We start from the raw sequence: 25,223 nt of genomic DNA on the forward strand, positions 1-25,223 counted from the left end.
TCCTGTCATGGGCACTAGGTCCAGCCCACAAGTGAGGTAGTGTTTTTATCGGCAGAAGTAGGTAATTTTGTTTATCCCTGCAGATTCCGAATGTTTACATAAATGAAAGGAAAATGTGTAATTTTTGGCAAAGTTTGATGTTTGCAGGGTGTTGTGGGGAAGAAAACCTTGTGAGATCCAATCGAGTCTCACCACCAACACTCCAGCAGATGTCTAGTTTTCAGAAATGTCTAGGTTTGATGGGGTTCCCTAGGTGGTGGCCAAGCACTGGCCCAAATACTGCTGCTACCCTTCTTCCAATGGCTCTACTTTGTGTTTTGAGCTGTTTTTGTCGGATGTATGACATTACAACGCATGCATTTACATCGCATGCCTTTACAACATAAGTATTACAACGCAGTCCATTACAACGCATAGTGCTTTGGGGTGCTGGATAGTGAATAGTTTCATTTACTATTCCAACTCCAGTCCCCGTGGACACTAGGGAAGGTTATTGGATAGTAAATTAACCTATTCCCTATCCTATAGCGCCCCCCAGAGCAATGCGTTGTAATAGTTTGCGTTGTAAAAGTTGTGTTGTAAAGGTAGTGCGTTGTAAAAGTTTCGTTGTAAAGGCTGTTCACCGTTTTTGTCACAGCTGCTAGGCGGAGCCTCACATGGGCAGGTAGCTTTTTTTATAAGGACAATGGTAAAATACCTTCTATGTACAATGCATCACCATGCGTGGCTTTCAGCTACCCACCGTGAGCTGCAATACCTGACCAAGACTCGTTAAGCAGACTGCAGGCCATTAAGATGTGTAGGCCATATCTGCTACACCCAACCAGGGACTGCACCAGCTGCGACTGACCAGGATTGGCAGTGCTTCTTTGCGCATCAGAGTGTGCAGTTTCTTTATAAGTTCAGGCACAGCATGTTCAGTGTTATGGCAACCTCCACATTCTTGCATCAGTGATAGGCCAGTGAGAGACAAACCCCAGAGAACAACACTGGACAAAGTACCATTAGAAGCACATGTCACTACTAAAAGAATATCATAAACAATGTCTCAAAGGCTATTGTTTGTAAGACAAATCGTTAAAGAGGAAGATGAATTGCTGTGGGGGGGCACAAAATGTTTTTGAGCAAGACTGTTTTGTTAAAGGAAAGAAGAGTTGCTTTCCACATATATTAAGTAAATCATCTACTCAATATAAAAACAAATGAAATCACATATAAATTGCACTTTGTTACATTGAATGTCATGTAACCTGTGAGGACGTGGAAGAGTGCAAGTGAAAAAGTGAACAGCGAAAGTGACACGTGGGTGGTATGTACAGCGGGAAGGAAGGCGCAGACAGGATCATATATACAATGTGATAGAATGTGATGCCTGTACAGTTAATACAATTTATGTACAAATTCTTCTGGGCAATCGCAATCCAAGCGCTGTGAAGGTCGACGGCATTTCGGCCTTCATGCAATGTTAGGTCATTATCAGGACCAGGTTACCGTTTTTCAGTACAGTGCTGTATTAGGGATGAAAGAAAATATTCAATGGTGGACCTTGAGGAGAAGAAAGATTAGAAGATAAGGAGGAAGAAGGAAGGCAAAAGGGGCAGGGGGAGGTTTTAGGTTTGTGCGATAGGAGATGTGGCCCAGGGGCAAGCCCATACATCACAAGGGTAGTTAGTTAGGTCATAGAGGGTCATATAAGAACAGTTTATTCCAATTAAATAAAAATGTGTTCCCTATGCTCCCCCCACAGCAATTCATCTTCCTCTTTAACAATTTGCCTTTCAAACGATATCCTTTGAGACCTTGTTTATGCTATATTAAGTAACCTGGTGTTTACGGGTAACCTCCTGTAGCTTGCTTCTAACTACTAAAAGAATGGCACCTTTTACAGGAACCTTGAGGTGTATTGAGATGACAGGTACTACCTTCCCAGGGGCCATGTCCGCAACTGGCAGAAATAGAATGTGGATTCAAACATACCCAGTGGACATACAAAAAAGAATGTAAAGTCGTGTGGTTTTCATATTACATCATAACCCTCACATCTGGGTTCCCAAATGGCCTGTTGAAAAGACTAAATGCAACAAATTCAGAATGTGGCTACCAGCATGTTGCCAAAAGCTCAAAGGATGAACACATCTTCAATCTTCATTGACTTGCTGTGGAAAGCATAATTAATTACAAATCCCTTTGCATTGTCCCCCTAGCCTTCGCATGATTAAGCGCCTTTCTAGAGAATATATGAAAAGGCTTCAAGATGCTAGACTGTACTGATTACATCATCCAACCAACACTGCTAATGATATCAATGAACAATATTCTTTTTCATACACCTGCTTTGACAATCCCGCATTTAAGCTGCCGTCTCGTTTCACAGCAACGATTGGGTCTTTTGTTTCAGTTAATACTACAAATAGGAAGGTGTTAAATACAGCTTTGGAAAACTGTATAATTTTATATCCTACTTTTATGTGTTTTGTCTGATTTTAAGTGCTCAAAGTGTCATGAGACACACTATAAATGGTCACTTTTAATAGTGCATGTCATAGACACACAATATTCATTTCTATATTGCTATTGAGAATTACATGCACATATTCAGACTGTGTAACACACCATCAGACTTGCTTGCACACAGACTAACAGACATACTGCCATCACCGCACCTAGACGATGTGTATACAAATACTCGTGCATAAAGACCTATAGATATACATGTACACACACGATAAGACGCGTGTGCCAGATAATCAAATATACAAACCCAACATCCAGGTGTATACCACCACCACCACCCCCCATGCAGAGACACACGTGTGTATATTGTTGCATGGAGATAAGGGGTCCACGTTCACTTAAAATGTAGCTGCGGAGGAAGTCCCATTTCAGGAGAGAAACAAGTAACAGAGATTTGACGCCCAATAAGTCCTTAGTTTTTCCTAGGAAAAAATACATTATTTTGGTTGATGGCAGATTTCAGTTTTCATGCTCTTATAATCCTTGTATTTTTTTGCAAAAGAGACCTGTATGTGGGCATGCCTATGCACCCTGCATGCCAGTTCCATTCTTGGGCTTTTTCTTATAATCATTGCTGCTCTCCCTTTTTGAATAATATAGGTCAAATTTAGCGTTGCCAGATCTCTCTGCCAAGGCTACACAACACCTTTCCAGTCCTGGGCTTTTTTTGTACCCATCATTATTATAAAATGAGTTAATCCAATAAAGTCAAATTAAGCGAACAAGGGATTAGACACAATATGTTTATATATAGATTTGGCAACTCTGGTTGCATACTGCAGTGTACATTATTTAGCTAAAAACAATAATTTGTTTAGGTAAATCATGTTTTAGTATACAAAATTGTAGTTAATATAATTGTATACACTAAAACATTTGGTATTTACACTTATAATTGTATTATTTTCCTAATCTGAAAATTGTTTTGCATTGGCTAGTCATTTTGTAGCTTTCTACATACAGTGTAAATGTTTTTTCTTTTAGTCTTTTTTTGCTTTGAAACGTTTTGTTTACATTTCAGCAACGACTAGAATGTCCCGTTGGACTAAAAAGGGCTAATGGACAGTTAAGAGCTGCTGAACTTTTAGAAGCATTAGCAAAGCCAATGTATCTCGTCTATGCAAGAGCTATTGACTTTGCTGGTGTGTTTTAATCATGTTGCACACCAGTGTGGCATCTGTTATACTTGGCTAAAAGTGGAGTGCCGTAGAGCGGAGTGGGGTGTCTTAGAATGGAGTGGAGTAGAGTGTCATTGGGTGGAGTGCAGGAGTGAAGTGTCATGGTGTAGAGCGTAGGGGTGTAGGGTGCAGTGGCATAAAGTGTTGTAGTGTGGAGTAAAGTGGTGGGTCGTAGAGTGCCATGGAGTGGAGTGGAGTGGAGTAGAGTAGGGTGGCATCGAATGAACTGTTTGTGCAGTGGGATAGTGTGGAATGGAGTGGCGTAGATTGGAGTGGGATAGAGTGCAGTGGCATATAGAGTTTTGTATAGTGTAATGGAGGTTCGTACAGTGGAGTATGCATTGTGTGGTAGTGAACAGCTATTACAGACAGCACATTTTCAATTAAAATGACATACCATTTGCACCAATATACAGTTTTAGCAATAAAACTATAGCATGCACAAATGAGAATGTGTGGAAATGGCATCACCTAGTGTATTGATCTGTTTTGATGCTATTAAAATATTTGATTCCACCACACTTCTTCATTTCAAAAAATTTGCTTAATTTGTGCTTTCCTAATTCTGATATACTCTGAAATAGTTGCACAGTTCATTTACAGACTTAATTTTTTTGGGATGCTAGATAAAAGCCTTTCCTTTCACAGGCCTAGATTGTCAGATAGATCCTCTCACTTTAAAGTCTGAGAAAGAAAAGTAAACACCAAACTCCATCGGAAGGCAGAGCCTGACATTTGACCTCTGTCTCGAAATATAGTTCTTATCTCGTCACATTTGCTGTGCATTCAAAGGCATGTTTACAGAAAGCAACCACTCGTGGAAGAATACAATAAACTAGCTATGCTCCAATGGAGTGGCAAAGATGTTGGACAGCCTAAAGTACATAAAGATAGCAAATCGAAAGCAATCAAATGTGAGTTACAAACCAAAAGCCAATGGTAAGCAGTGAGTAGAGTGCATTCTTAGGCCCACTTTCAGAATGTCTTGAAGCAACCAGACAGTTGTGCTGTCTTGTAGGCTTCAACCTAAACAATTGTGGCTGGTTAGGTTAGTTAGCGCATAACTACTGGAACTCTGGTTAACTTGAGGTGTGTTAGATCTTTCGGGCTTCTCTGTTTTTTGTTTTTTATCCAAATGGGATTTCTTTCCATCAGCGCTACACATAAAATATATCTATGCATAATTATTGCATGTACAAGCTTGAGTCCATTTCTTAAGCATGATTCTAGTATTTCTTTCTTCAGCCAGTCACAAAATTTGGAATCCCAGAGACCCTAACTCTTTTATTTTGTATCCAAAAGCATTTACTGCAATTAATAAAATTCAAACCTTATAAGGAATCTAACTCCATATGATCCAACTTATGTTTCAAAATCCACCTGTGTGTGGCCCTATGCTTTCAGAAGTAAAGCAGAGACTGTTGCATGTTCTCAAGTATGCCATTGGGTCGTTTCCTATATGAATAGATTTTGTTCCAATTTATTCTCTGCTGAATTGTCTATGTGTTGGATGCATCCATTCCCACATGTGACGTGGCACTTGGTAAACTCAATTAAGTATGTTTTTTAAAAAAAAAGTATGGCATTGGGTCTTTGGCGTTCTCTGGGGGCATGTATCCATATCCGCTTTTTCTCCTACTCTAATGAGCTTTGAAAACCTGGCTGTCCGAATGTAGTGCTAGAAATGTGGACTCTGAATGACACTGTTAGTAACGTTCCCACGTTTCCAAATAGAATTGCCTCAATTAATTACTACACCACAAGCAGTGTTTTTTTCCCTCTCAGTCAGTGACCCTAGTTTGGAGTTCTGATATTTTGCCATCTTGGAAAGTTTTCCACTTTTTTATCCCAGGAGTGACCTCTCTGTGATTTTTTTTCCTAACAAGCCATCTTTTCCTGTTCTCTTCTCATGGGGGTGATTTGTTATGTCTTTTGCACCTAGCAGTTGCCCCCAGCTGCTTTCTTCTAGCATCTTTCTACCAGAAAATGCATTTGTAAGCCGCCCTCCTCCCAGAAGCAGTCTATTAGTACTCCCCTACTTCTCCTTTGAGTGATTTTCCTGCCCACCCCATTTTGTGCGTGCAAATTCTGTTGTTGGAAAATAATTTTGTTAAGACCAGATGTCCTAGGAGAGGGATGAACTTGATATCCACACTGAACCCTCACGAAGGACATCACCTGCAGCAGGCGTTCATATTGACACTTATCCCTCTCCGTGAGCATCTCCTGTATATAGCGTCCCACATCTAAGGTGCTGGAATTGGAAACAAAATTTACTCCAGAAACCCATAAATCGGGGGTCAAAGTGTGGCAGAGGAAAGTGGGGGGAGTCCTGAGGGGCGGAGCTTGAAAGAAGAGTCTGAGTCAACTTTTACATTTAAAAAAAAATCTGCTGTAAGGAAACTGGAAACAATAACATATATGGCAGTAAATCTGTTCCTGATTACTTAATTTGCCACAGAGAGGCTGCATTTTAAAATATCGTACAGGCTTAAGACAACTGCTGCAGAGATCATTGTGAGCTCAGCAATTTTGAGAGGCTGATAACAGTAAGATAACTGTAGTGGTTAAAACAGTTCTGGGAGAGTTGTGTGTTTTGTCCAGTCACCGCTTGCCTAATAGAGTAGCATAGAAGGGTCACGCGCCTGCTGTAAAGCACATCGTGTAATATGTAGATCACAGATATGTATGTTATTTAGGGATACTACTTTTAACACTGAAATCATGTTGTTCCATCCAGGTAAATCGTTGCAAACCTTCTAATATAGCATAGATATCTGTTTACCAGCATCAATGAGCTGCATGCAAACTGTAATTTGTGGGGTTAGATCCTTATTGTGTTTTTTCTCAATGTGCTGTTATTCCAAGTTTGCAAAAAAGAGGTCCTTTGGGAAGTTTATAAAGGGCCTGATTTAGCCGTAGGCGGACAGGTTACTCTATCACAAACATGACGGATTTCCCGTCCACAGTATTACAAGTGCCAGAGGCTATAATGCACTTGTAACATGACGGATGGGATATCCATCATGTTTGTGATGGAGTAATGCCCCTCAAAGTCTTGTTAGTACCGACAACTCTATCACTACGTTATGTTACGTTTTATATTTTGACTTTGTGTTTCTCATGACCATTCACTCTTAACATATAATTTTTACAAGTGTGAATGATGTGTAATTCCTACACCTTATAACTGTCATTGTCTTATGTAACATTTCCTGAACATTGATTTACACACTTATAGATGATTTATTGTGCCTCTGACTGTGATGCAAAGCGCTCTGCTACCCTACACTGGGATGAGGACAAATTAAGAAAAATTGTTGGTGCTGTTTATATCAATATTTGTGTAATTACTTACAAAAGCAGATACATCTTACAGTGCAAGCACATTTCTTACATGGGGAGTTGAACAAAGTCAAAAACCTGCCTCCAATAGTTTCTCTAAAGTAGTTGTGAAGTGATAGCAAACTGTGGGCCTTTATTTCCTTCCATTTCTTAGGCATCTAGGTGTTAGGTTCCAGATAGTTCCCTGTCAGGATTATACTTGAAGTAAAGGATGGCTAGTGGCCCTTTAAAGCAGGCCTTTGTTTTGGGCCCAGCTGAATGTTAAAATAAGAAAGCCCCCTTATCTGCCTGCAGGTTGCTGCCTCAAACGTAATGCAACAACATGTGGGTGTTGCTTAATTATGTCATGGTGTTGAAAAATAACACCAGGGTACATTCAGGTTGCTTCCTTTGGGAAGTAGCTCCCTGAACAGAGATCCAGTGGGATCCTTCTACTTTCCAGCTCTGCACATCTGTCGCTCGCCCTGACAAAGCCATCTGCCAATAAATCACGGATCACGCTCATACCTCACCAGGTGCATCTCCTATATACAGAATGGGTTTGCTGAACCTATCCCTACAAAAGCATCTTGCACATAAGAAATGGGCATCACACAACACACAATCATCGCTTCTCTAGGGCAACTCGTGCATTCAGCAATGCTCATCGCACAGGACACACTCATTCCTTTCTTGGGGTGTCTTATTCATACAGAAATGGGCGTCATGCCAGATACACTCCTCTCTTTAAAGAGCCCCATACCCACTGAAATGGGCATCACACACCCATTTTATTGATGGGGCATGTCATGCATGCCGCAAACTGTCTCAGTAACCCACACACATCCTCTCCTTAGGAAAAGTGCCCTCACACTTTCACCTCAGTTAACAAATGCCAAGAACTTTTGAGCATGACTAGCAACTGCTAAATTCAGTTGTAGGCATACGTTTCACTACACGTAGCAGACAGCCAGCACTCATTCTCGCACCCTTCAAGACATACCGGTAATCTTAAGCTTGGTTCCTCAAAATATTAAATCATGCACTGGGGCAGCCAAACAGTATGGATGCAGCTTAGAGGAGCTCCGAAGAAGGCGCAAGTTCCCCTAACGATCCGGCACACTATCTGCTCATTAATCCTGCCCCAAAGACACACACAGATATCAGAGTGTGCGAGGCATCTTCCAATCCCACTTCTGGACGAAATCTACACTCCGCACTAATCTGGGACCGAGTTGAAAGGAGCGGCCTGGTCTTGCGGCCGAAGCCGGGGCCAAAATTTGTGAAGAGGCCCGACTGAGATGTGCATGGCCCGGCAAGCTGAAGGCGGTGCGCTGGGCGACACAGATAGCGAATGGAGCCAGGGAGAAAAAGCGGTCGCTCTGCCCGTGCGACCCTACCATCGTTGAAGGGTCATCCACGGTGGGGGCCAGAAACACTGAAGCACTGCAGGTGACGTGCGGAGTTGCGCGGCGCTAGGGAAGGCACCGGGTGGACTTTCGCGCTTATGATCTGAGGGCAGGTAGGAGGAAATGATACCCCTGCCCCAAAAAAACCACGAAAAACAGCCAATGTCACACGTTGCATACCAAGAAGACCCAGTAGCTGCGGGCTTCGAGACCCAGAGAGGGCCCCGGGGAAGGAGTGTGCAAAACCAACATTGGTGTTGCCTCGCAGTGGGCCAGCAACAAACAGGCGCTGCTCCCCAGCGTTCGGCCCTACTTACCACAAATTAGTGGCACTGTGAGAAAACCGGCAGGCCGCGCTGAGCTTGTGGTCATTCGGCAGGCGGCGACCAGTACCGACCAGTGCCTCAACAACTAACCAAAGATGGGGGGCAGAGGCCCATGCACGACCGCCCAGGTCAAGCTGGATAAATACACCTACTCAAAAGACTTTCCAGCCCTGCCTGAGCGGCAGGCCCCATCGGACAAGGCCCCTGTGCCGGAAGGAGCGGCCAAGGTCACGCTGGAGGATATTATGTCTGCACTCACCAATGTGCAAACAACGGTGGGGTCGATCTCCTCTGATGTCTCCTTCCTGAGGGCGGACTTCCAAAAAATGGCCACCAGGGTAACTGAAGTTGAACAGGTGACGAAGACCCTTGCTAAAGACACTACCACCCTGCTCAAGAAGGTCAGTCAATTAGAAGCCGAAAATAAACTCATGGCGACAAAGCTTGACGATCAGGAGGGGTGCTCCAGGCGCAATAACGTAGGAATCACTGGTGTTCCGGAAAGCGAGGTAGGCCCTGCCATGGATCTCTACATAGAGGACCTCATAAAAACCAGGCTACAACCCAGGGGGCTCACAACATTTTTCTCTGTGGAAAGAGCACTCAGGGTGCCGGGGGGCAGGCCGAAGCCTGGGGCTCCCCCTAGAGTCGTCCTGGCCCGTATCTTTAACTTCCGTGATATGGATGCCATACTACAAACAACAAGGGTGGCCTCTCCGCTACGTATTCAAAACTCCAAATTACACGGCGGCAGTCTCCAAGCGTTACAGAAGCTTCCTTGGTGTAAAAAAAGAACTCAGAAGCAGAGAGCAATCCTATTTAATGGTGTTGCCGACGAAATTGAGAGTAGTAGCGGATGGAAAAGCTTGTTTTTTTTAAATGCCTGAGGAGGCCCACGACTGGCTCGAGGGATGGAGACGGGTGGAGGGATCCAGACGGTCAGAGAGACACCAACATCAACTCAGAGCGGACGACGACTCCAAGGATTGCAGACACGAACACGAGAAAGAAGACACTCTACAGGCTGAGGCGGAATGTGAAGTAAGGTGACATTGCATGGTCGGGCCTGACCCGAACCATGGGATACATGCACAGATTTAGCCACCATAAGGTGCGCATCCAGATGAAGGCGAGGGGTTTGGCCAGACTGGTCCCCCCCCCCAGAAAAAAGAACTGAGGCAGCATAATCGGACTCTGAGACGTTACGTTCCACATTTGCATAATTGTCTCTGAGGAAGGGGTAGACTAAGACGCTTCTCAGACTTCTCCCCCCCACACGCAAGTACTGTTTAATGGGATTGAAGCACTCTGCAATGTTGGGGTGGCGGGTAGTGGAGAATCCGTCTGGCAGGGGAGCACGGAGGGGGGTGGTGGATGGGTTTGTTTCTGGTTTCTGGTTATTCACTTTACGTTATGCACACAAGCTCCACTACAGCAAACAGAAATAGTTTGTTGACCGTTATTATATGCACTCTGTACTCCATAGTAAAGACCCACTGCTGTACGACTGTCGGACAATTCCCAGAACAATGGCGTCAGATACCACAGGTTTGAGATTTGATAACGCACCAACACAAGGCTCTCCCTTAACCATGATATCCTGGAACGTGAACGACCTAGGTCACAAGATAAAACGTGGTCTAGTACTACAGTACCCCAAGAGGCACACCCCATCAGTCAGCCTGTTACAAGAAACACACTTGATGGGCACTACCGTTAAAGCACTGGACAGATGGGGGTTTAAAATGGTAGCCCACTCTGAATTTTCATCTGGCTCTAGGGGGTTTAGGATTTTGATCCGGAAGAACTGCCCTCTGGTGGTGACCGGATCATGGACAGATGACCAGGGGCGAATTGTGGCGGCCTCCTGTCAATGGGAGGGGAAGATATATAACTTTGTCTCGATGTACATCCCTCCAGCTCTACTCGCGCTTGCATTCCCAGCCCTGGGTAGGTTCCTGCTTGATTTACCCCCCCGGGGAACTCATAATAAGGGGCAATTTCAACGCCACGATGAGTGACACATGGGATAGACACCCACCGCGGGGAAGAGAATCGAACACATCGCCCTTGCAGGACTTCACCGAGGCACTGGGTTTGGTAGCTATATAGTGCACGAGAAACCCAACAGAACATCAACAATACATGCATCACTCCGGTGTGCACAATAGTCTTTCCCGAATAGACCACTTTCTCACAGCGTAAACGGGGTTAGATAAAATACAAGACATCAAACCCCTCCCTAGAGGCATTTCAGATCACTCGCCAATATTGTTTACATACGCATCGCATCTCACGGGTCGCAGAAAACTTTTCCCTATACAGCCTGGATACCTCAAAGGCCCCAACATTAGGAAGGCCCTGCATAAAACCTCAACGCAATATTTTCAGGAAAACGCAAATTCAGTGGCCTTCCCCATTGTTCTTTGGGAAGCCTATAAGACGGTCTTGCGCGCTCAGGCCATCTCTGTGATTTCAGCCCACAAACGCGACATAGCACAGCAGGCGGTGGATCTGGAGCGGGTGGTTGACCATGTGGAGGGTATACACGCTACAGACCCTAATGAAACCAACACACACGATCTTAGTCTCGCTAAACAAGGTTACAGGGACCACGTATGGGAGGCGGCGAGGGCACGAATCACGAAAATGCAGCACACGATTTATGAAATAGGGGATAAAGCCGGCAAACTGCTGCCGTGGTTAGACAAGAGGGAGAGGGCAACCTGATGGGTAGCACAACTCAAAATACCCAACGAGGGGACAATTACTGAGCCTGACGACATTGCTAAGGCTTTCGCACGCCATTATGAATCGGTCTACACTCCTGCTGTCACCACTTCCGTGGAAGAACATTTAGACTTCCTGAGAGACATACGTCTCCCTCGATTGACAACGCAAGAAACACAAAATCTGGAAGTGGACCTCACGAGAGAGGAAATCGCTGAAGCCATCAAGGGACTCCAACCGGGGAAGGCACTGGGACCTAACTGAGTCCCAGTAGAACTATTCAAAAGAGAAGCGGAAATACTGGTGCCACACTTGCTAAAAAATTTACTAGCTAGCTTGAAGGAAGGGATATTACCTCGAGATCAGAGAGTGGCGACTCTTATAGCAATACTTAAGCCCGGTAAACCCCCTCAGGAATGTAACTCCTACCGACCGATATTGCTCCTTAACGTGGAAGCGAAAATACTAGCTAAGGCACTAGTGGCCAGGCTACAGTCTCATCTCGCCACACTCATACACCCAGATCAGTCCAGCTCAATGTCTGGGAGAAATACGGCTATGAATCTGCGACAGCTGCATGGTGTATTGGCGCGAGGGCCCAGCATCCAAGAAGAAGCGGTTATTCTCTCACTTGATGCGACATTGGCCTTTGACCGGGTGGAATGGCCCTTCCTTTTTCCAGTACTGCAACATTTCGGTTTTGGGCCAAAATTCTGTGCCTGGATACAATTGCTATATAATCAGCCGCTGGCACAGGTAGCTGTAAATGGAAGATTGTCTGAGGACTTTCAGCTGGGGCGAGGAACGAGACAGGGATGTCCCCTCTCCCCACTCCTGTTTGCCCTGGTGTTAGAGCCACTGGTGGCGTGGATACGGAGGGACCCAGTGCTTCACGGCATGAAATGGGCAGAGGGCTGGGAGGACCGCATCTCCTTATATGCGGACGACATATTATATTTGACACAACTGAGCCGTTCCATTAACTGCCTATTGGACATCTGTACATCCTATGGGAGAGTATCAGGCTACTCCATTAACTGGGCCAAGTCGGTGTTATGCATACTCAAAGGCCTCAGCCCGCACGCCTGCCTCGGGGAGCTGTGATACAGATAGCACAAGATAATTCAAGTATCTCGGTATAAACATCACACCCCACCAGGCACAGTACATGGAGCGTAAACTGCTCCGGCCTCTGAGAAGACTGAAAAATGACATTAAAAATTGGCCCTCCCTCCCTCTGACACTGCTGGGAAGAGCAGCGTTGTTTAAAATGATGGCTCTCCCTAGGTTAGGTTCCTATACGCTACAGAATACTCCAATGCCTGTTCCCCAAACATACTTTAAGGCCATTGAGGCGGAGGTGGGTTACCTCCTATGGGAAGGAAAGCCGCACCGAATAGCCTTGTGCAAACTAACCCGGAGCTGGTACAACGGCGGCATCACCTTACCCAACATACGGTTATATTACTGGGCATCTCAGCTCACTGTAATTAATCAGTGGCTGCATGCCCCACAGGACGAACCAGCTCTACGTATGGACAGGCACACACTGGGCACGAATGGTATACTGAGGGCTCAATACGACAAACCACACAAGAACACATTAATAGGACCCACAGCCCACACGGTGCAGGTCTAGTTTGCGGTGCAATGTGCACTGGGATGGGAGGGGCTGATAACTCAGCACACACCGCAGTGGGACTCCCCCAGGCTTGGCAAGCTACGCAAGAGCAAGGACTTTACAAAATGGGACCTTATAGGCATTTCCAAGGTTGTCGACTTATGGAAAAAGGGAGAGGTGTTTCCTTTTACACATTTACAGGCAACGTACAAGATGGCAGGGAGGGAACAATACCGATATACTCAAATCAAACACGCCCTGATAAAGGCCATACCTCCGGGAACCGAACTGCCTGAGTCCTCTCCCCTCGAGGACAGTTTATTAACTGACTCACTAACTAAAAAGGCAATCTCACTGACATACCGAAAGTTGCTCAACAACCAGAAGGATCACACTCAAACCTTAAAGGAGAGATGGCGGGCGGAGGTAGGGGAGATGGACGAGCAGGAGTGGCAGGAGGCACTGGCATCCCCATGAGAGGCGGCGACCCCTTCCAAGTTAAAACTTGTGCAGCTCAAGATACTACACAGAACATACTTCACAAGAACTACTCTACACAAAATAGGGAGGGCAGACATGCCACTTTGCTTGAGAGGGTGCGGGCTCACGGGTAGCTTTTATCATACAATATGGGATTGTCCTCACATTGCATAATATTGGAGGGAGGTCATGGCTACGATTACCCAGGTATGCGGGTTTGAGGTCCCTCTAGAACCTCGGAGATGCCAGCTTAATGTGTGGGAACCCACTGATCTCAACCACGCAGCACAGGATTGGGCAACCCTCAGTATCATAATAGTCAAAAGAAATATCGCACAACACTGGGGAGCCCCAACAATACCCTCCCATCGACATTGGTGTCGCGACCTTCATAGCGCCATAGTTGCGGAAAAGGCAGTTTTTATAAATAGGGGATGCCCCCGAAAATGGTCACGAGTATGGGGAAAGCGGAACACTTATCGGGGTAATATATGTGCCCCTCCACCCGAAGACACAGAGCCAGACTTAAGTGACTAATAACCGGATAGTTAGCACATCATGAGCAGTCCAACACGTGGGGCATGGGAACTTAGAACTTATATGGCAACGAGATGGGTACAAATGTATTTTCATCTACATTTATTATGTACAGGGATAACTTTCAATATATTATATCTACTACTCAATGTAACGGTCAATACCTGTGAAATGTTTCTGCTTGTGATGTATAATAAATACAATAAAATGTTTAAAAAGAAACAAATTCCTTTTCTTAGCACTCCCTAGGACCCAATGTAAGCATCTGACCAGAAAATCACGTCAAACATAACTGTTAGCAAACTAACGTCACTTTACCTCTGTGTAATTTACTAATCTACGTGAAATGTAATACGGGCACACCATTTTATGCTAATTTCTATTGATGCGATTGGCACGGTTGAGAAAATCGAATCCTAGCCTTTCCTGTCGTAAAATAGTGATTTTACCCAACGGAGAAAAGTACCTCATGATATACCTCACTAAACAACAGATTAAACCTTCATAGTGGTGTTTTTTTTATTCCATTCATTATCAGTGTGCATGCATGCATACTTTTTGTATCTATACGTCGTTAGTTCATTTTTTCATTTTAATGTGTTCCTTTCAAGCCCTCTGTGCATTCTCGGGAAAATCCCTTATTCAGGAGGATGTCCTAGGCATCTGAAACAGAAATTAGTTATCCCTTAACAATTCAGGGAGAAGACGTTTAAACGTTCAGCTAAACCTTATCTATAACAATTCAACAATGTATGTTTTAGCCGGGACATTTTCTCACAACATGGCTCCATGCAGCACATCATTGATAATAGTTTTCTGTACTTTGTCGGCTGAAAAGATCAGTCTAAAACACAGGGGAACATGAGAGGTGAAGTATTGTCTCCATCATTAAATGTCTATGTGAAAAGTTCTTTGGTGCTATGATGGAGAAACATGCTAGGAAGTCTTGGGATGACTGACTGCAGGTCGCATTATAAAATCCTAAAAGTCTGTTTGCGAAACATTTCATAGATAATAGACTTAATACTGCACAGATTTGCTTTAAATTGCTGTAAGTCATAACCGTGTTGGGAAAGCAGTAGAATACAAAGAGAAATCACCAGATTCTCAAGACCGAGATGCAACAGCAAGTGGTCGCGTGCTGGGAAAACAAAATGTCATTCATAGGAGTGACACAAAATCTGTTAAGGGTAAGTATTACTAAACCAGTAAATCAGCATGGTCTCTCAAGACGGGCTGTGAAAATGAGCCCTTCACAGGATCAAGTACACTCACTACTACAGGAGCAGTAGAGCCATGTATAAAGCTTCCTCTGAGAAACGTCAAGTCGCAGTGTGGTAGTATGGACAGTTTGTAAGCGCTTTCTAAGGTCGGGCATGGTGAACATCGTACTCCATAATCCCGTTCAATCCTAAAGATGATGCTCCAGGTACCATTAACAGTGAAAACTGGGCCTTAGTGGGCCACAGCAGTCCACTATTATTTGCAGAAATATGGAATATAGCACTTAAGGTGCCTCCTCTAACACTGCATGTAAACTTCCCTAATTATTTAACCAGTTCACCAAAACCACTATTGAGGTCCTCACTTAAGACATGCACAGCCGTTCCAGACCGCCTGGGTGGAATCTCTTCTCCAGTAAATAGTTTTCAGGAATATGGTAACTTAACACCAGCAGAGGTGACACTTACAGGCCATTAAGGCGAGTTACAATCATATCGACGCACCACTCGTAAAGCTGAAATACTGTAGGCCCTCACTTCAGAAACCTACTCTATATACCTGTAAGTAGAAGACACAATCTCTCCTTCACCTGGCCTTCTCTCCCTAACACTTCATTAGATCTTTATTTGAATCTTTCTCGGGGCCACAAGCTTTGTCATCTGTGATTCTCGCCCCAGGAGTTTGCTTTCAGTGCCCCAAGTCAAGTAGTCTTTCGATGTTTCTCTCAATTCCCCACTCAGCCTTCCTATTTCTACTAATTTCTTCTAAAGTTTTGTATTTCCCCCCCCCGAGAAGTGGTCTGTGTGTTTTCATCCCAAGTACTTCCTTTCAGTATTTTCCCCAGACTTTTGTTCAGTGATTTTGCATACGCCTTCAACGCCCACACTGCAGAAACCTTTTGGTATTCCTCTCCCCTCTTTCTGTTTACCATTCTGGTTTTACTCTGGGCGTGGTTATCAATAGTGTAGCAGGTGCACCAGGGCCAACACTAACCCAGTTATGGCTGTATTTTGCCACCTACCCTGTGGACAGGGTAGCCCAATCTGCTTCTTTGCAAAGGAACCAATGGCACCTCTGCTGCATGACTGCTCTGCCCACTTCAGGGGTCATTCTGTGCACCCCCAGCTATAAAGCCATGTTTTGATGTAATTATGTGCTTCCACTCCAGCAGCGGTCATTTGGGACCCTTGCTTATATCTTTTGTAGGTACAGTTATTAGGTTGTCTATAGTGTGCAGAAGGTGGCAAGTTAAGCTATGCATGGTAAACTGGACGTTTTAACGTTTTAGTAGTCTAAAGAGAAGAAGGCAGCATGGATTTTGTTTGCTGTATTGTACAGGCTCTAGACCAGTAGAACTCAGATATTTTCTTCATAAGTTGGGATTTTATTTTAATCAACTTCAGCAATGGCACCCCTTTATCATCCTACTAGCAGCCCGTCCCGACGTTGTCCGGGTATGAAATAGGATGTGTGTAATAGGCAAGGGAAATTTATTTAAAATCTCGCGGTAGAGAATTTTTTTAGCATTAAGTGTCACAATAGTTAGGCATGTATGTGCAGATACTGTGTGTACCTCGGAGTAAGAAGTATTAGCAGATGTCTCTAGTGTGTATGTACTCCACTTCCGTAGGTAAGCGTGTGTGAAAGTGCATTCAGTTGTAAATTTCGTGTCCCCACAGGCACGCTGAATCGCGTCATCCCCCGCTTGAGGCCCGGCTCCAGTTTTGTTTGATGTTGTGCTTGTGGTGTAAAGTCTGGAGACGCTGCGCGTGTGGGAAAGTGCAGTCAGTTCAAAGGTTAGTGTCCCAGCAGGCGCGCTTAGTCGCGTCATCCGCCGCCTGAGCCCGGCTCCAGCCCTGGTTGATGTTGTGCGCCTGGTGTCAATTCGTTTATGCAGAGAATTGAGTGTGTGGCAGCGCGCAGGAGACGCTGCAGTTAGTGTCCCCGCAGGCACGGTCCTTTATGCAGAGTTGACTGGCTGACAGCGCGCAGGATACTGTGCAGTTATTGTCCCCGCACGCACAATCGGTCGCGTCTGCCCCCGCCTAAGCCCCGGCAATTGCTGCGCCCATTGGCCACGCCCCTTGCTCCCGTGCAATTGCCGCACCCACTGGCCTTGGCCACGCCCCCGGCCCAACGCACACGTTTGTTTTCCACACGCCCTCAAGGCCCGCTTTTTTTTGGGGGGATGTGCCGCGCGATTGTTGCCGGTTGTCGAGTGCATTGGCCACACCCCTTGCTGCCGCGCCCATTGGCCTTGTTCACGCCCCCAGCACACGCCCCCAGAACAACGCACACGTTTAAGGAACGCTTTTTTTTGTCGTCATGCCACGCCCACAAGGGACTACTTTGCTGGTAAGGATCTTTTACCTTTCAAATGTATATGGTGGGCATCTGTATAGCCTATGTCCTTCTGCTGCAACTGCCCTTTCCAATGCTGTATTGGGTGTTGTGATTGTTGCTCTGGTTCCTGAGATTACCCGCCTCAAAGGTTTGGGCTCTCTCTTTATAATATTAGTATAGATGTCATATAGAATGTCACACCCTTCAGAGTTTTGTTAAAAAAAATGCTTGTTTCTTTTCAAGTGGCTGTCCTTTACTTAAGAACTATCAATTTTGAAAAGTTCAAATTCCTGCTGCTTTATTCGTAAGTTTATTTTGATGTTCTGTTTCTATTTATGTTGTCTAGGTTCCGTCAACATGATAGCCGGATACAGCCCGGTTCTCCAGGCCTGTTTGGGTACCCTCTTCACATGGGGCCTAACAGCTGCAGGTTCTGCGCTGGTGTTTGTCTTCTCCAGTGGACAGGTGAGTCTTGAGTGATAGTATCTTGCAGATGTCTGGGTGCACACTCAAATGCAATTCTTGTTTTTCGGTTGTTCAAAACAGGTTAAGGGCGTATTGCTTATAAGTAAGGTTTAAAACTTCTTAAAACACACACACCACTCACCCTCACCCCACACCCTTCTTTCTCCTAACTAAAAGATGGATGTTATATATTCACTGAAAAAACCATAGGTTTCAGACATGTTATAGTTAGGAATTAGCATTTAAAAAACCTTAGAAATTCACTGAAAAAAAGATAGGTTTTAGGGGTTTTATAGTTAGTTGGACATTTCACTCATATAAAACCATTGAAATTCTCCCGTTGTAGTTAGTTGTACTAACTATAACTTGCGCGCCCTCAATCCACTGCTGATGATGTCACATATTACATCATTCATGACATTCATTACTTTTCAGGGTCAGTGCTGGGCTAAAAGATGCAGCACTGGGTTCTCTCCTGATAACAATGAGTAAATCGGAAATCGTCGTACGGCTGATTTTAGAGGAATATTTGTACTTTTCAAAAATCGACACTTAGAAACTTTTCTGCTGAAAACCACGCAATGGATTCCTATGGAAGGAAATACAAGTTACTGGTAAGTACGCTTACAATTACTTTTCAGGTTCAGTGCTGGGATAAAAGATGCCGCACTGGATTCTCTCCTGATAACAGGTGAGTAAATCGGAAATTGTAGTTCGGCTGATTTTAGAGGAATATTTGTATAATTTGTATGCGCCAGGGAGCTGCATTGCAGAGAAGTGTTCCGAGGCCACACCCCTTTTTACAACACTCTGCGACACAGCCCTGTGGCGCTTACTGGAGGTACCTGGTGGGCTAGTTGGCCCCTAGGGGACCTCTGGATTGGAGAGTAATTAATTCCCCAACTTAAAACATGCCACAGGGCGTGTTTGCACACATATCACCTTAGGCCCCGCCCCCTACCTTCACCACTGTGCAAACGCGCCCCGTGGCGCCTTTTAAGTTGGTGGATTAAGTCCCCTTAAATCCTGGCCAACTAGCCCACCAGGTACCTCCAGTAAGCACCACAGAGCTGCGTTGCAGAGAGGTGTAAAAAGGGGCGTGGCCTTCAGAACACCTCTCTGCAACGTAACGCAGCCCCCTGGCGCATACTGGAGGCTCCTGGTGGGCTAGTTGGCCCCCAGGGACCCCCAGTATTCAAGGGGAATTCGTTCCCACTCTGCAAACGCACAGTGGTGCAAGGAGGGGACGTGTGGCCCCCTCCCAAGGGGGATGCCCACCATACCCCGGGGCATGGCCCTTTTTTAAAAAAAAATATATATATTATTTTGGAGGGGGGCTGCCTTGTCTCCCTCTTGTGGCCAGTTGTGGCGCCGGGGCCGTTTATTTTTTTTTTTAATGGTTTTTTTTTTTGGGAGGGGGGCCGCGTGGCCCCCCTCCCGGGCCACTACTATCTCTTTGTTGGGGGCCATGGGAGGTCCCCAATTCCCCCACGGTCCCAGCCGGCTTCCCACCTCCTGCGGGAGCCGACATTGCTTTTCCATATGGGGAGCAGCTAACCTGCTGCTCCCCATATGGAAAAGCAATCTGCTTTCCTATTTTGAAGAGAGTGCAGGTTTCCTGCTTTCTCTTCCAAATAGGAAAACAGTTTGCAATGACAGGGTAGGAGCAGCGAGGCTCCCGCCCTGTCATTGCAAATGGCAGTGTCCCAGGGGTGGGCACCCCGAGACACTGCAAGAGCCGGTCCTTGGGGGTGGCGGTCCCCAGGGCCTGTACAAGGCTCCAGGAGGGGGGCCGAGTGGCCCCCTCCCACATTTGTAAGAAGCCCCAGGGGTGGCGGTCCCCAGGGCTTTAGGGGGCCTCAGAGCCCTCCCAAACCTAATTTGTAGTAGCCCCGGGGGGTGGCGGTTCCCAGGGCTGGGGGGGCCTGATAGCCCCCCTACATAATTTTCAAAAGCCCCGGGGGTGGCGGTCCCCGGGTGGCCTTGGAGCCCCCAAACCTACTTTAAAGGAGCCCCGGGGGTGGCTGTCCCCGGGGCTGGGGGGCCTGAAAGCCCCCCACCCAATTTGAATAAGCCCCAGGGGATGGCGGTCCCCGGGGGGCCTTGGAGCCACCAAACCTACTTTAAAGGAGCCCCGGGGGGTGGCTGTCGCCGGGGCTGGGGGGGCCTGATAGCCCCCCCCCCACCCAATTTTAATAAGCCCCGGGGGATGGCGGTCCCCAGGGCTGGGGGGGCCTGAGAGCCCCCGTACATAATTTTAAAAAGCCCCGGGGCTGGCGGTCCCCAGGGCTGGGAGGTACATATAGTCCATTGCCCCCGGAATTTGGCCCCCCCCGGGGCTAAAAACCAAAGATGCACGGGAGCCCGAAATTCGCTCTGGGGTTCAGGGTGTTTCTACCCTGCCCCCTTTTCGCGTTTTGCAACGCTTTTTCTTTGGTTTCTTGTGCCTCGGTTCTACCGAGGCACAAGATGGCTGCCAACACTTCCTGATTTGGAGTGTTGACAGCCAATTAAAATACAGCTCGTGCACAGCAGGATGCGCGTAAGCTGCGCTTAGGGTGCTTGGATAGGTCCGCGGATCCACCGCGCCCATAGATTTATAAATGACTTTAACTGTTATTTTCTCAGGAACTACTGAACGGTTTTACACCAAATGAGCAAAAGGCACTAGTCTGAACCAAGAACTACCTCTTTGCCAAATTTGGTGTAATTCCGTTCAGCAGTTAGGGCTGTAGCTGCGGCTAATGGTCCTATGGGAAATTGCATAGGGAAAACGTGTTTTGGGACACCCCTTTTTTCCTCGGCCCGCGCTTGATGAATCATCGTGAACTTTTCAGGATAGGAGCGGACCGGAGCTGGCCAAAAGTTTGGAAAATTTTGCGCAGATTCGTCAATTGGCGCCAAAGTTATTCCAAATAGAATGTTGCTGATTTACTATAGGTAATAGGTCCTAATTATAATTACCTACTGGCGACAGCCAGTAGGATATAATATATATATATATATATATATATATATATATATATATATATATATATATATATATATTCACCACAAAATTGTCCCCTTGTAAGGAACAGAACGGAGCACACTGTGGGGGTTCTGAAATTTCTTTATTACTCTCAGCATGACGCGTTTCGTCATCTCGACTCATCAGATGCTGTTTGGTAACATGAGAAATTGACGTTTTTTCCAGTCATTTAAAAGCCTAGGTTGGGCTCCTCCCACCAAGTGTTCGGCCCGATGAGAATACATAACTGTTTATGGCCGCCATCTTTGAGTGTCTGTTTCTTGTAGTAATCCCTCAGTTTATTTGGTTACTAGCGATGTTGGTTCTTCAATTTTAGCTTTTATTTCTCGCTTTGGGAAGGTAACTCGCCTCTCAGATGTTTTCATCACACTTGGTAGTTTAGGAGCCTCACAATCCGCTTTTCTCCCCACTCGTCGGTCGCTGCGGAATTGTATCTGGGAAAGCCGGTTTAAGTAATCGGTTTGCCATTGTTTTCGTCGCAATCCATTGTGGCAGATACTGTCCATTGTAGCGGCGGTTCTGACAGAAAAATATCTTGAGATTGAAACACGAACACTGCCTGTTCTGTCGAACTCCATTGACGGGTGCCTCCTTCGTGCAGGGCAGCATGCACGTATTTATTCACCACAAAATTGTCCCCTTGTAAGGAACAGAACGGAGCACACTGTGGGGGTTCTGAAATTTCTTTATTACTCTCAGCATGACGCGTTTCGTCATCTCGACTCATCAGATGCTGTTTGGTAACATGAGAAATTGACGTTTTTTCCAGTCATTTAAAAGCCTAGGTTGGGCTCCTCCCACCAAGTGTTCGGCCCGATGAGAATACATAACTGTTTATGGCCGCCATCTTTGAGTGTCTGTTTCTTGTAGTAATCCCTCAGTTTATTTGGTTACTAGCGATGTTGGTTCTTCAATTTTAGCTTTTATTTCTCGCTTTGGGAAGGTAACTCGCCTCTCAGATGTTTTCATCACACTTGGTAGTTTAGGAGCCTCACAATCCGCTTTTCTCCCCACTCGTCGGTCGCTGCGGAATTGTATCTGGGAAAGCCGGTTTAAGTAATCGGTTTGCCATTGTTTTCGTCGCAATCCATTGTGGCAGATACTGTCCATTGTAGCGGCGGTTCTGACAGAAAAATATCTTGAGATTGAAACACGAACACTGCCTGTTCTGTCGAACTCCATTGACGGGTGCCTCCTTCGTGCAGGGCAGCATGCACGTATTTATTCACCACAAAATTGTCCCCTTGTAAGGAACAGAACGGAGCACACTGTGGGGGTTCTGAAATTTCTTTATTACTCTCAGCATGACGCGTTTCGTCATCTCGACTCATCAGATGCTGTTTGGTAACATGAGAAATTGACGTTTTTTCCAGTCATTTAAAAGCCTAGGTTGGGCTCCTCCCACCAAGTGTTCGGCCCGATGAGAATACATAACTGTTTATGGCCGCCATCTTTGAGTGTCTGTTTCTTGTAGTAATCCCTCAGTTTATTTGGTTACTAGCGATGTTGGTTCTTCAATTTTAGCTTTTATTTCTCGCTTTGGGAAGGTAACTCGCCTCTCAGATGTTTTCATCACACTTGGTAGTTTAGGAGCCTCACAATCCGCTTTTCTCCCCACTCGTCGGTCGCTGCGGAATTGTATCTGGGAAAGCCGGTTTAAGTAATCGGTTTGCCATTGTTTTCGTCGCAATCCATTGTGGCAGATACTGTCCATTGTAGCGGCGGTTCTGACAGAAAAATATCTTGAGATTGAAACACGAACACTGCCTGTTCTGTCGAACTCCATTGACGGGTGCCTCCTTCGTGCAGGGCAGCATGCACGTATTTATTCACCACAAAATTGTCCCCTTGTAAGGAACAGAACGGAGCACACTGTGGGGGTTCTGAAATTTCTTTATTACTCTCAGCATGACGCGTTTCGTCATCTCGACTCATCAGATGCTGTTTGGTAACATGAGAAATTGACGTTTTTTCCAGTCATTTAAAAGCCTAGGTTGGGCTCCTCCCACCAAGTGTTCGGCCCGATGAGAATACATAACTGTTTATGGCCGCCATCTTTGAGTGTCTGTTTCTTGTAGTAATCCCTCAGTTTATTTGGTTACTAGCGATGTTGGTTCTTCAATTTTAGCTTTTATTTCTCGCTTTGGGAAGGTAACTCGCCTCTCAGATGTTTTCATCACACTTGGTAGTTTAGGAGCCTCACAATCCGCTTTTCTCCCCACTCGTCGGTCGCTGCGGAATTGTATCTGGGAAAGCCGGTTTAAGTAATCGGTTTGCCATTGTTTTCGTCGCAATCCATATATATATATATATATATATATATATATATATATAGGAATTCATAGTAAATAGTTTTTTTTATTCTATTTTATCTTCTTGGATTTATCCAGTAATAAGTGAAGATGACAAATCCTATTTAGAAATTGATATTTATATCTCTTTGCGTATTTGCACAGGAAGAACCACAACATTCAAGATGTTATCTATGTCTATGGTCACATGATTTGATCAGGGGGCTGGGATTGGTAAGTCACTGAGCATTATAAAAACAAAAAAGTTACAAACAATCGTTGCATGTGAGCAAGGACTTGTTTAGCCCGAAACGCGTAATGCACTTTTTCCAGCTGTACTTGCTAAAATAAAGAAACCTGTAACTGATCCTGTGGTCCGTCTCCTGTGTGAACGCCTCGCTGGTCCGTGTGGGATTGGAAGCGGCGTGGAGGAGTTTTCGTGCATATATATATATATATATATATATATATATATATATATATATATATATAAAAAACAATGGCGGCTTGGGCTGGAGCGCTCTACGGCGGGTGCGTGCGCGGAACCAACCACAGGTCCAATAATCCTTTTTCCACAATATATATATATATATTTACCAGGTTTTAGTTTTTGTTGGCCAGTACCGATTTTAACTGAAAGTATATATATATATATATATATATATATATATATATATATATATATATATATATATATATATATATATATATATATATTCTCTCTCCAAACAGGTTGCCCCCTGTAGGAGTGCCACACTCAGAGGAGTTACCGCACACGTTTCACCGGTAGCAAAGGCACAGCCAGCAACAGTCTTCCCTTGCAAGGCCATACGCGTTTTGAGCGCCAATGCGCTCTTGATCACTGGCAGACAAACGGCTCAACAGCAAACAGATTACTTGCACATGTATTTATTAAGTATGCAGAGTTCCGCCCTGTTGGGCTCAAGCAAGGCATTGTGGTATATGCAGTTCTCAATTTGCTTAACTCCGTGCAAAACCCAATGGGTGCCTCTGTGCGCCGTTAAAAAATGTTAAACCCAAGTGGGTAAGGAAAATTGTCCAGCGCTGTGCAGTTGCCTATAATTCCAATGTAACAGGCCCCCTCCGCTCTCCATACCGCTCATTATCCAATGGCAGTGAAGACCCGCCAGCACTAGCGGTGGGGCACTCCTGTGGCCGGACCAACCACTAATAGTCTCTCCAAACAGGTTGCCCCCTGTAGGAGTGCCACACTCAGAGGGGTTACCGCACACGTTTCACCGGTAGCAAAGGCACAGCCAGCAACAGTCTTCCCTTGCAAGGCCATACGCGTTTCGAGCGCCAATGCGCTCTTGATCACTGGCAGACAAACGGCTCAACAGCAAACAGATTACTTGCACGTGTATTTATTAAGTATGCAGAGTTCCGCCCTGTTGGGCTCAAGCAAGGCATTGTGGTATATGCAGTTCTCAATTTGCTTAACTCCGTGCAAAACCCAATGGGTGCCTCTGTGCGCCGTTAAAAAATGTTAAACCCAAGTGGGTAAGGAAAATTGTCCAGCGCTGTGCAGTTGCCTATAATTCCAATGTAACAGGCCCCCTCCGCTCTCCATACCGCTCATTATCCAATGGCAGTGAAGACCCGCCAGCACTAGCGGTGGGGCACTCCTGTGGCCGGACCAACCACTAATAGTCTCTCCAAACAGGTTGCCCCCTGTAGGAGTGCCACACTCAGAGGGGTTACCGCACACGTTTCACCGGTAGCAAAGGCA

At 45.6% G+C, this 25,223-nt stretch overlaps 1 protein-coding gene across 2 annotated transcripts in view; it reads left to right on the top strand.

Annotated features, from left to right (window-relative positions):
• SLC39A11 (solute carrier family 39 member 11) overlaps window positions 1–25,223 on the top strand; it is a 2,376,444-nt gene that overhangs the window by 54,071 nt on the left and 2,297,150 nt on the right. For both annotated transcript variants that reach the window (XM_078654275.1, XM_078654276.1), the window contains exon 2: window positions 18,033–18,151. In XM_078654275.1, coding sequence (XP_078510401.1) covers window positions 18,044–18,151 — 108 coding nt within the window. In that variant the 5' untranslated portion in view covers window positions 18,033–18,043. The remainder of the gene's footprint in view (window positions 1–18,032; window positions 18,152–25,223) is intronic.

Source organism: Lissotriton helveticus, chromosome 7 (genome assembly GCF_964261635.1).
Source record: "Lissotriton helveticus chromosome 7, aLisHel1.1, whole genome shotgun sequence".
In the NCBI taxonomy this organism is placed as follows: domain Eukaryota; kingdom Metazoa; phylum Chordata; class Amphibia; order Caudata; family Salamandridae; genus Lissotriton; species Lissotriton helveticus.